The 13177-nt window shown below is 43.2% G+C and overlaps 1 protein-coding gene across 1 annotated transcript; it reads right to left on the reverse strand.

Moving 5' to 3' along the window:
• Positions 1-236: 236 nt before the first annotated feature.
• nr1d2b (nuclear receptor subfamily 1, group D, member 2b) lies at positions 237-6946 on the reverse strand. The gene is made up of 8 exons (XM_083925765.1): positions 6541-6946; positions 4450-4680; positions 4218-4306; positions 3706-3850; positions 2433-3139; positions 1919-2104; positions 1620-1830; positions 237-954 (listed from the first exon to the last, which is right to left on the reverse strand). Exons 1-8 carry the CDS (start codon positions 6557-6559, stop codon positions 758-760), a joined length of 1785 nt encoding a protein of 594 aa, XP_083781891.1. The 5' UTR covers positions 6560-6946; the 3' UTR covers positions 237-757.
• Between the last annotated feature and the right edge of the window lie 6231 nt (positions 6947-13177).

Here is a 13177-nt window from a genome sequence, read left to right on the forward strand (position 1 = left end):
CCGAATAATTTAGAAAATCGACCGACAGACAAAAACACAGCATAGCAACAATTGCATGAAAAGTCGGAAATAAGACGAACGCAAGTCAGTCAGATTCAAACAACATTCCGGGGTTTCTCTGGAGCAGCTCTACGCCTTCATCCCTCTCACGGTCATCTGCTTTGTGTTGTTTTTAGAGAGAATTCTAACTCGTCAGTCTTACAGTGTCCGTTTTTTTTTTTTAATATATATATATATATATATATATATATATATATATAAGCACTACAACTTTCCCCTCATTACGAGCACAGCGCCTACTCAATTTAATTAAGTGTGCCACTGAATGTATACATAAGCTTCTTTACTCCGCACTATACAGCTAAAATCAAAAAGCGGTCACATATTGCACTATAAATGCAAAAATACCAACCTAAGCTATACCGAAAAAGTGCTTCTAATGTCTGTACACTTGCAAACATACAGTATGCTACACACAAACACAAGAAACATTTACACCAATCAGTGTGTCTGTATGTATGCATCACCATCACACAGGCTGTTACGCCCTACAGTACAGTACAAGAATATTTTATGGTCTTCTTCACCCTCAAGTTTGAGCTTTAGTTCTATTTATAGACTGAAGGAACCCAAAGTCTCGTGGGAGAAGTGTGGAGGTGCAGGTGTGGTTGAGTAGTTGAGGTGGTCCATGGGCCTCCAGGTCCGCTTACGGGACAGGCCAATAGTTTGAGTCGGGTGTCAAGTACTAGAGAGATCTTCAGGAATGGACCTTGAAGGCCAGCAGCTCCTCGGAGTGCATGTTGTTGAGTGAGCGCAGGTCGGGCAGTTTGAGCAGCAGCTTGGTGAAGATGGCCGACTCGTTGGGGTGGTTCTTGGTGATGAGGCTTCGCAGGGCGCGGATCAGCGTCTCCTGCAGGGCCTCCACCGAATTCACGTTCTCAATGCCTGAGCGGTCTGGGGAGAACGGACAGTGACAGTGTTATGCTGAGATGTGACACATTTTTTGGTGGGGGCAGAAATTAAAAATAGAATGGAATATCACGATATATCCTTTTGTTGTCATCATTCAGGTTTGAAAACAGGTATAAGTATTATTTTTAAAAGCCGGGTTTACGTTTTTAGAAAGGCGCTTCAGAGTAAGATGCAAAGATTTTCATCTGAAATATCTGTTAACTATGAAGCAGAAAATGAACTTAGCATCAAGCTAGCCTTGCTCTCTCCAAAGCAATCACTGTGCTGGTAGAGCCAGGATACCCGTTTCCAGCAGCATGTGCGTTAACATATGTGTATTAATGGTATGTTCATTAATTAATCGTATGTGTACTAACTGCATATTCATCAATGGTATGTGTATTAATGGTATACTCATTAATGGTATATGCATTAAGGGTATATTCATTAATCAATGGTATGTATATAAATAGTATATTCATTAGGGGTATGTGCATTAAGGGTGTATTTATTAATGAATGGTATGTATATAAATAGTATATTCATTAGGGGTATGTGCATTAAGGGTGTATTTATTAATGAATGAATATATAAATAGTATATTCATTAGGGGTATGTGCATTGTATTGAACTTCCTGTGACCAGTGCTTTAACCGCCTCAAACCCACCTGCAGAGACCAGAACCACAGCGGTGAAGAGGCTCATCTCCTCCTCACTGAGGCCAAGGTTGATGAGCTTCTCGCTAAAGTCAAACATGGAGTTGAGGAGGTCCCCGGCCCCCATGGCCCTCAGAGTGTCCACGCTGTATTTCTTCCCGCCCAGAAAGGTGACGGTGCGGTCCTTCATGTCGAAGAGAGAAGCAAAGCGAACCACCAGCACCTGCAGCACACACATGGCTGTTTGTCTGTTCTCACTCCACGACTTCGGCCTTCGGTGAAGACAGGAATGTCCGTGGAACATGGCTTACCTCGAAGGTGCCGGCCTTCAGCAGGCTGACCTGGTCGTGCTGGGACAGGTCCCTGAAGCCTGGGATCTTCTTGGCAAACTCCACCACCTCCCTGACAGCGGGGGTGAAGCTGTGGGAGAACTCCTCCCACACCTGGTGGCCAGTCTTCTGAGGGTCCACGTAAGGAGAGGTGCTCATTGGACACACCTGAGGGCAGAGCAGAGGAGAAAACATTAGACACAATGCTCACATGCCAAATGTTTGTTTTGCTGCCCCCTTGTGGCCAAAAAAGCCCATGATTACTGACTTATGTTTAATTTTGGAAGCTAATCATTCCTATGCTTTATTATGTTTTCTATGGCCATTTATGTATGCACTGAACTCACACTATAACTTCTGTTTCAATTACACCCTATCTACCATTATAGTGTCTTTGGTTGTCTTGTATTATTGTTACCACTGACTTCTAAAGGAATTGTAATTGGTTTTAATTCTTTAATAAGAGCACATAGAACTGGCTGTGTTTGTATCTTACCAGGTGCATTCTGTTGCCTCCTCTCCACAGAGGCCCACTGAAGGTTCCGTTGGCGGGGCCCTCTGAAGATGGACCACCAAAAGCTCCATGTGCGTAGGCTGGACAGTGGCTGGTGGCGTCACTTCTAGAGTGCCTGAAGGGGCAGTGGTTGGCAGTGTGGTCTTCCTGACCCTGGTGGCCCAGGCTGGAGGGGGGGTCCTGTGCTGCCATGGTGACCAGGTTGTTGTGGTGGTTCCAGGCGTCCTGGCGCTCCCCTGTGCGGAGGTTAGAGGTGTTTTTGGGTGAGCTGCTGTTCGGGGGGCCTGTAGGGGGCTGGGCCTCACTTGTCAGGCTACTCTGCTCCTGGTTGTACATGAAGGTCTCCTGGTGAGCCCTGGTCACCGAGCCAATCACCTCCTCCTCCCCGCTGTCTGACGCACTGGGCGAGGCTGAGCTGGAGCTGGGGCTGGTGTCCATGGCCACGGTGAGATCAGGGTCAGAGCTGGAGTCTGCTTGGCTGGGGCTCAGTGTGATGGATGAAGAGCTGGAGGGGGTGGGGGCTGCAGCCTCTGAGGTAGGTTCTGTCACACTGGCCAGCAGAGGTTTGTCGACAGGTAGGGCCTGGCTGCTGTGCAGCTGGCTGTTGTTCATCATGTTGTTCATGGCACTCTGCATCTCCAGCAGCATACGCTGTTTCTCACGCTTGGGGATCCGGCCAAAGCGCACAGCTGTACAGGGAGGAGAGGATAATTTCAGATGGACTCACCTTCATCTTTTACAGTTCTACAGAAGTTAAGACCCTTATAGATCGATTTTTATTCTTCAGACATCCCACCCACTGATTACTCCACCCTTTCACACTGAGCTTAGTGAGCTTCATATGATGCATTGCACGCAACATATGCACACAATTAAAGGGAGCGCTGCCGTGTGGGAAAATACAAGTATACTGTAACAAAAATGCAATTATTTTTATAAAATAAATATTCAAATGAATAACTATTGACAATTGTGAAATAATACAATAATGTACTTTACAAAAAACGCATTGGTTCATTGTTACTTCATTCTGCATCCTTTATATTCAATATTTTGTGTTGTAAAAAAGGAAACATTTTATAAAAAAGTGGATTCCATTGTTAAATAATATGTTTTGTATGTATTCATTCATATCCCCCAGCTTTATGGCAGTGCAATACTAACTTTCTTAAGTCCCCTTTTCAATACACAATTAAAATGTCATTTTACTGATAAAAATATCAACAGTATGGCAGTAATTACCACGGATACTCACAGTCTCGGGACATCCCCACCATCAGGCATTTCTTGAAGCGGCACTGCTGGCAGCGGTTCCGGTTGATCCTCATGATGGGGCAGCTCTCGTTCTTAAGGCACTTCTTATACTGGATGTTCTGCTGGATGCTCCTCCTGAAGAAACCCTGTGTGTTCACACAGACAAACGGCACGCTGATGACATGAGTCACAGTGTGGGGGGGGGGGCTGTGTCTGGACATGTCAAAATTACAGCATGTCCAACAAACTGTATAATACTGGCTAACTGACGCATCAGTATGAAATGTGTGTGTTCCTCCTCGAAGGGGCGCTGTAATCCATCTGTCTCTGTACACTGCTCCACACAGTTAACTAGGCCACACAGCAACGTGAAGTACGGGGGTAGCAGTTATTAATATGGTGAGTGAACGAGTTTCACAGAGTCTGTGGTTGTATCTGTGCAGATGGCTTTGCCTGTGGTGACCCACTTCTGCTACAGCCCTGAGTCACAGCAGCACCTGTCACTGAACTCACCTTGCAACCCTCGCAGGCATGGACGCCGTAGTGGAAACCAGAGGCCACGTCGCCGCACACCTTACACAGCAGCACCAGGCCGTTGATTTCTGATTAATACAAAAACATTATTCTTATAGTTCATCTAATAATAAAAGGACTATTTTGCAAGTGTAGGTGCCCTAATATTCTTAATTATAACCACCCAGTTTCCAAATTTAAATCAGAACACAAAATAGAGCAGCCATCTTACTTGTGATGCCACATTTTGCAGTGGAGGAGGAGCGTCCGCTTTTCTGAGTCCCTGGAAGGTTTGGGCCTCCGGTGGGGAGTGTAGGGTCAGCCCACTGACCCAGCTGGTGGCGGCCGGGCGAGGAGCCGTGGGGCGGGGAGGATGACTGGTAGCTGCCGTTGGAGGAGTCGCTGTGGCACGACTCCGGGCTGGAGCCAGAGCTGGACGAGCTGATGTAGGCTATTACGCCTCCTGGTGTTCAACAGAGAGAAAATGGGGCCATGACGATTAGGACTGCAGCAACAACTCTGTGCAGAGATTTGTGCTGAAAAAGATGCACGTCAGCTGGGTTGTGATTTCTCTCGTGGGATTCTTTTAAATACAGCTTTTATTTTTACCCTTAAAACATAGAGGCTGGGGATACTATATTGTACTTTATTGTCAGTAATTCCCATGTGCTCATGCCAACTCCCTGCCATTTCCTTTCCCACATATGAAATGTAGCCTTTACGGTAACTGTAACCACCAGCACTTTTGCTGTGCATGCAAACAGGCTTAACATTAAGAGGGCAGGCCATACTACGACAATGGCTTTCTCAGCCAGTAGGAGCCGAGCAGACAGGCTGCTGCTGTCGCTGAGCTGGTTTTTCCCCCCATCAACATAGGCTGACCTGATTTCTTCCCCTGCCATTCTCAATGATTAGGTAACAGCCATTACATAATGTCAGCTTCTCAAGGGTGTGTGGTAGTCCCTGCAGCCATTCACATTTTCAGGCTCCAGTGCAAAATGATCTAGTCTCAAATCACATTCTGAAAAGGTAGATTATTTTGGAACCTGTTAGAACATGTACCGATATAAGTGGCATATTTTGTCTCAAGTAAGTTGACATGGCATCCCTCACAGTTTTTATGATTTTCAGACAAATATTGACCATTTATAAATAACAGGGGTGGCATGAAAATGAAACTGGGAAATTAGTTACCAACATTTTTTTACACATAAAATAGGACAGGTGTATTTAAAAAATATATATATCGTTATATTTTTTGGAACAGACAAAACAGGAAAGCATAACTTCCAAATATACCAATATTAACGAGGCTCAACAATCCTCAAAATGTCATAATACTATGATACAAAATTAAAGTGAAAAATTAGAAGATTTTGCATTATTTTTGCATTCTATCCAAATTTGACAAATCTGTCAAACTGAATCAAGAAGAAAGGTGCTGCGTTCACGTCCAATGGGAAATGTCTTAAAAATCAACGGGGAAACCTTTGTCTAGTTAATCCAAATACTCTGGAGTTATTAAGTGATTCTTTTTCTGTCAAATGATTTTATGAGCGGCGATCATAAAGTGACGTGTACTGAAAAGCATTCATTATAGTTTTTTTTTAAAGGGAATGTAAAACACACTATATTATTACTCTTAATTCACTGAATAAACAATGTCAGCATAAAAGTACACGTCATATATATATTTGTTTACATTAAAACTAAACTGGATGTGATTTCTCGAAATATCTTTCAACCAAAATCCCTGAATAGCACTGTATTATATGCAAAGAACTTGTGTTTCCCATGGGCCCTGAATGCACCACAAGTATAGCGTTTATTCTACACGCCCCGCGGGGAGAAAGCATGTTTTTCCCCGGGAGAACTGGGTCACCACGACCTGTCTCACGTGTACCGCGGCGAGAGTCCACACCATCTTGACGGGCCAAATTATGCAATGGCCACGTCACTGCCCCGCTCGGCCAATGAGCGGCGACGCACATGGAGCGTAAACACGGGTGCACATGGCTAGCATGAAGTGTCCATGTGAGAGGGGACGACTGCAGTGCTGCGAAAGTTACCTACACGGGTAATGACAAGTGGCGCTGCTAACCCAGTTAACATTAGAACACCAGCACACGGTGTGTTTACCGATAAAGTGCTAAAGACAGAATTTAGAGACTCGTTAAAATGTAACAGTATGCTAGTGATGCTAACGTCATTTTACAAAATGCAGTTTCCCCGAACATAACGGCAGGCTGTGAATACAACACCGTAACAAGCTGCTGCTGCTGCTACTGCTACTGTCACTTCGACCCGGGTTAACAACACTCACCAGCTTTGGTCGACTCCATGTCCTGTGTGTTTTCGGGGGTTTTCCTCCTCCTGTGCTACCTCAGTGCCGAAGCCGTGTTTAGGTCTGTGTTCAGCAACTGAAGAGTCGCTGGTTTATGCAGGCGGAGAGAGGCTGTGAAGCTACAACATTTAAAGTGGCGTTTAAGAAAAAGCCGTCGTTTGTGACAGACAGACAGACTGGCGAAAATATAATTACACCCGCGAAATAAAAACTGTCAAGTTTTCAGAGAGCGGTTTTAAACGACGCCAAAATGTCCCGTTTTTCGTCCTTCGAGGGTGAAGTTTATTCTACCACGAGTGAAAAACGCCTGTTTTCAGTGGAATGAGGACATTTCGAGAAATCAGCCGAAGTCCTTTGAAACCTAGAGCAGAAACGCTGCGGTGGAGGCGGTGTGAAGGACTGGATGTTCACTGTTTCGAGTCGAGTGTTCGTCCATGTGACCCAGTTCAGTGGCTCCTCCCTCCTCCAGCCCTGCACCAGTGTCAATGTAACCCACTGACATACTTTCACCAGTCAGTGAACAAAGACACTTTAGCAAGTAGAGCCACTAAAGTATATTAAGTCAAAAGTATGCTGCAGTACCATTATGGTATTCATCACAGTTTGGTTCATATCCAAATGTGGTGTTGTATTGAATTATTGTCATTGTCACATTCATGTCATATCACCTTAGCTGTGCTTGTTTCTACTATTCTGCTGTATTAACTGCCATAACATATAAGTAATATTCACATTACTACAGATATTATTATAGTTACTGGAAGTGTGTCTCTCTCTGTCCATCTGTCTGTCTTTGTCTCTCTCTGTCCATCTGTCCGTCTTTTCTCTCTTTCTCTCTCCTTTTCTTCCTCCCCAACCGGTGCAGACAGATGTCCGTCCTCCACAGAGCTGGGTCTGTCTGACATTCCTGCCTGTTGTAGGGAAGGTTTTCGTTGCCACCGTACTCTACGGGGGAATTGTTGGGTCTATGTAAATTATAAATAAGTCATAGAGTGTTGTCTTTAGCTACTCTGTAAAGTGTCCTGAGATAACTGTTGTTATGATTTGGCACTGTAAATAAAATTGAATTGAATAATTAAAGCAGACCAAAGGTAAACTCAAAAATGTCAGATGAAATATATATATTTCCTTTATATATTTGACTGGCAATATACCCTTCTGTTTGCTCTGTTCTTCAGGGCCATAGCCAGGATTCAAACAGCACTGTGGTCATGAGTCAATGAAACCATTTCCCCCTGGGATTATTAAAGTATTTCTGACTCTGATTCTGATTTGACTCATGACCATGGTTTTATATAGACCTTTTGAACACAATTCCATTGCTAGGCAACGGCCTTGGTCCATGTTAACTTTCTGTCAGCTGATGTCATTCACATTAACTGCAACAGGAACCAAACTTGGACACATTTAGAACATATATGTTTAAAACTTTGAAAAAGTCTACAGAAAATGTCACATTTGCGGCCAGACAAAGGCTGCAATTAATGTGCTGTGTATAGGTGCGTATCCACTATGGTCGAATACCTGGATCAGGCGGGTCTATCTCGCCGAAACGCCCCTAAATTGCATGTGAGTCGCTCAAGCGGCCCGGTTGCTGATTGGATATAGTGCTGAGTGGGGCGTGACGTGTACTTGACGCCACAACAACACAGACAAGTAGAGTAGACGTTTTTATCCAGTGGTGTAGAAGAACACAGCACAGAAGATGATCTGTGCACGCATATCTTTGCACAGGCTTGTTAAATGAGTGCTGCAGGCGGCCGGGTTGGATTCTGACCTGTGGCCTTTTGCTGCATGCTCCCTCTGACTCTCTCCCATGTACACACACACACACACACACACACACACACATACCCCGTACTGCAGCAGGGTGACAGCCTGTCTGTCAACCAACACTTTTACAGCGCCTCGGATTTTTAAGGTAGTGTTTTCTTTCATGTAACCTGTTCATAAGTACAGGTTACATGGAGTTTTGAATCATACGGTCCATCTTAAATTAAACTACAACTATACTGTATTTATCACTTTGAAAAAGAGCAGCGCTCCACTGTATCACTGATCAGCTGATCACAGGTGATCCAAACCCATTCAGAGTATTCAGTATATTACTCTTTTCCCAAAAAGCAGCTTTCTGGGATAGTTGTCAACATGTGACGTGACGTGAACCACAGATTTGTGCGCACAGTGATGGACATCTTTTTTTTTAATGATTAACAGTTTATTGTTTTTCAGCAAATTTGAACATACACACAGATCCACAAAACATATACACACCACAAAATAGAATCAAAGGAAGACAACGTGCGACCATAGACAAAAAACAAACCATAAACACATTTTAGAAAATGATACAAAGTAAACAAATATCATAAATAAAAAGAGACAGTGATGCACAGAGCACTTGAATTTAGACCCCTGCCTATACAGAGATACAGTTTTCTACCAAGATGTATCCCTAATTAATGTTTTCTAGTTAAATGCTATGTTTATGAGCCAGAATGCCATTAAATGTCCAAAATGTACGAATGATACTCCCCCCATCTCCAGCATCCTGAGTTGTTAACCAGACCTACCTTGTTCAGCCTGGATACAGTGATGTACACGTGTCAGAAGAAGTTAGCCCTGTGATCTGATCTTTCAGGATGTTCTTGGTCAGCATGGTCAGCATTTCACAGGCTTTCCTGTTACTCCTCACAACGGTCGATATTTTGCTGTCTCTCGTTCCTGTGATCAGCCGTTTGCTGATTTTAAAACTCCTGGCTGTGGGTCACACAACAGTTAACGTCATCGACACTTCCGCCCAAGTCACGTCTGTGCAGCCAAGCTGCATCAACTCTGTTTACATGGAAATCAACCAGTCACACCACAAAATCTTACAGATTATATCTTTAACACTTCACTGATGAACCAGAGAATCCCAATGACAATTTTGTATCATTACAAAATCCAATCAAATGTAGCTTTTAGTCTCTCCTCCATAGACACGTTCCCTTCTTTCTAGCTTGCCCACACACTGCATTGACAAACCCATAAACATTTGCCTGTTCCAGCTTCTCCAATATGAGAGTTAGCTGCTTCTTATGGCTGTTTATATCATTGTAAATTTAATGTCTTTGGGTTTCTTTGCTTGGTTCTATGTGAATAAACAATAAGCCAGCGTTGCGGTGCGCTGTTGCAGAATGTCTGTGTGAAAAAGGCTTTATTCTCCCATAGCCAGACCTATCACCACAGCACTGTGTCAGCACTGGAGTATGGTCTGGCTACACTGGCTTATCCTTCTGGGATAGGGGAAAAACCATGGACGTATTAAGAAAACTGGATACGGCATTTGAGGCAAAGCCCCATTAATTCCTATGAAAGCTGCTCAGTGGTAACCTGAATCTCGTCATATGAATTTTGTTCCGCCTTGCTCCACTCATCCATCTGGGCCGCTCCATAGGAGAGGGATTACAGGAGGCTGGGCCTTATCAAAAATCCTTGCATATGATTGGATGAACCACTTGTTCGTCATGTGAGCCGTCATTGCTGTCTGAATCAAAACAGTCGCTTCTCTGCTAGGTCACATCTATAAAAAATCTTGCGCGGCCGTTGAGATTGGTTCTACCATTTTTCAGTGGTCCCCAAATCCCTCTCCTATGGAACACAGTGTTTCCCCTAGGTTTACAGATTGGAGGGGGGGCATTTCTTTCAAAAACGCCGATATGTTTGTCCATATCTGGGCGACGATACAGAGAGCAGTGGAGAATTGTAAACGTGCGACCATATAGAGACAGAAAGGACATGCTGTCATGTAAAAAAGAGAGTATTTAGTTTGTTAAAGGACACAATATAGACCTGTTCTATAGGAAAGGTATCCTTTAGGGCCAGTTGTTCAAAGGTAATCCGATCGGATTTTGGTTATCGGATTGGATCAAATCTTGAAAATGGGTTGTTCAAAAAGGGAAAGAAGGATTCTGAAATCGGATTAGATCATGGAATCCAATCCTAGTTTGAATCTGGATCAAATCTTCACTCTGTGTTGTTCAAAACGTTTCAGTAGGATTTGATCCAAAAAAAACCAGGATTATCCTGATCCCAACAGGAGGTAGGATTTCAAGGTGGATTTCAGGAAGAAAATGTAGTAAAACTGTAAAATTGGTAAAATAATACATTTGTATAATTTAGTGTATATACTTTTATTTATATTTTGCACTTGTTTAACCTTTAAAGTGATAAAGTAAATAAAGTAGACATAGGCTACCAAATAAGCCTTTCAGTAAAGTAAAGTCAAAATAAAATAAAATAAAAATGATCTTGTGAAAACAATGAAACAATCCCCCAGATTTCAATAACAAACAAAAATAATATTCAATTTTTCTGTCATCACTGTATATTAATTTCAAACAAACAATCATCACAGATAAAAATAATGTCTAACAATGGCATCCCTTACTACACGTCCAGTCAGCCTCTCATTCTGACAGAACCAGAGGTTGGTCTGGTTCTTCAGCAGTCATAGGAGCTAAGAAAAGAGGCTTGAAGCGTCCTTTGCCAAATAATAATGATGATGATGCCTATCAATCACTTCTCAAACGAGAAACTGAAAGAGCAGAAGCACAGATACTCCTAGCAGAGGAACAAATCAAGCTGACCAAACTGCAGCAAACCAATATAAATAGAGGCAAAACAAAAAAGGAGATAAAATGCAAGGAACTAACAGAAAGAGTTCCCAGTCAGTTCACTCCTATACTGTCTGTCGTGCATGCATTTCCAGCTAGCTTGAGTTATATTTTAATAGTTTTATAATAAGGCATTTGCACATTGAGTTCGTATTTTTAATTTTTTTCGAATCCGTCATCTGAAAAAAATTAATTTGCACATCTGCACAGCAGTCTGTGTGTGTGTGTGTGTGTGGGTGGGTGTGTGTGTGGGTGGTGTCTATTTCATCCCCCTCCTCATCATCCTCATCCACTCTAATACAACTATGACCTGTTGAATGTCGTTGTCACATCCCGTGGATCTGAGTGGTCAGACAGCTTTTGACACATCTGAAAAACACAAGAAAACAAACCTGTGCCGAAAACTTTAATGTCGGCGTGTAAACTTGATTGACACAACATGAGGTCATATTTATTTTTAAACCTGCAACAATTTCGAACGAAAACTACAGACTTGGTGTGCAAAAGGCCTTTAATGTCAACACAAACTGCAACAGGCAAATGACCAGTGAAAATTAATTTCTCTGCTATTTCTCTGAACAAACAAAGTCCTATAATCTGGACGCAATGGTGCCCTTGCAGAATAGTAGGGGTGTGCGACACTGCAGACTTTTGGTATAAAGTGAGCATGAGCGAAGTGAGTGGAGCAGTGGACAACCACTATGGTGTGACAGGATATGTGTGCTGAACGAAGAGAAGAGAAACGGAAACTTAAGTATTGATTTTCATCACGCAAGTATTGATCAATACTCCTAAGTAAAGACGACAACACTCTCTCCTTTTGCTCCGTTGTTGGTCTCCACCACCTCCTGAGAAAACCCGCTGTTTTAGCTGCTAAATGCTTCACGTTCACCGGCTAGTATCTGTGTCTGCAAACACACTGGTATGTGGCGGCTGACGGATACTGTTCGAATAAGATACACACCAGACTAGTGGATCGTGTTCTGAGGCTTTATGTCAGAAGGCTTTGGAGCCGTCCTCCCCCACGCTGAATTCTTAGTGGGTTAACGTGACACGGAAGAGCTTTCCTCCTCTCCATCTCCCAAAGGCAGGCAGGAGGCGGCCGACTCTCCACACAAAGATGGAGCATCAGACATTTCCCCAGGCACTCCCAGCCGCAGCTAATGTTTCCTCAGTTACAACAATGAAACCTTTTAGGAGTAAGCAGTCCCACGCTGTAGCATCCCATTCTCCAATTTTCTTTTTTTGGGTGTTTTACAGAGCAGGTCAGGGGTTACTGCTGCCCTGCAGACTGATATATCGAGACACAATAGAGAGGGAGTAACGTGAGAGATGACCGCGGTTCTCACTCCACCCTTCCGTGTTCTCAGTTGACCCCCTCACTCTGTAGGTCAGGGATACTCTATTTAAGGGCTAGTGTTTGTTGTCACTGTGACCCAGTGAATTGATTCTGTAGCAGGTAACATGAAGTAAGATACACTAACACGTTAATGATCCCTTCCTCCCGAAGGACAGCAAGAGGGCATAAAGACACTGCAACTACAAATAGTAACAACACACACAATTGAAAATATAGAATAGAATAGAATAGGATAGAAATACTTGATTGATCCCAAGCTGGGAAATTGCAGCGCAAAGGAATATTCATGAATGATGGTCATTTTGTTTGTGATGTGCAAAATCCTTCCCTTTTTCTCTATCTTGATTCTCAAAGCTATTTATATCTGTAGGGACTGATATGGGACTTTTGAGGCTAATACTGATAGTGACTTCGCTTTTTGGCAGAATTTTCCGTTTTGAATCAAAATGTCATTCGTGTGAATCTTGTAGATCCGAAGAGTATTTTTTTTCCCCCGGGGAGTTGAAATGAGCAGCACAATCCAATCAACGTTTTTCATAGGAACCAGACGCAGGCTAATGTTTATTTCCCACAGACTGGAGTGAGACTTCTCTGGTCT

Source organism: Echiichthys vipera, assembly GCF_963691815.1.
Source record: "Echiichthys vipera genome assembly, chromosome: 13".
Lineage (NCBI taxonomy): Eukaryota > Metazoa > Chordata > Actinopteri > Perciformes > Trachinidae > Echiichthys > Echiichthys vipera.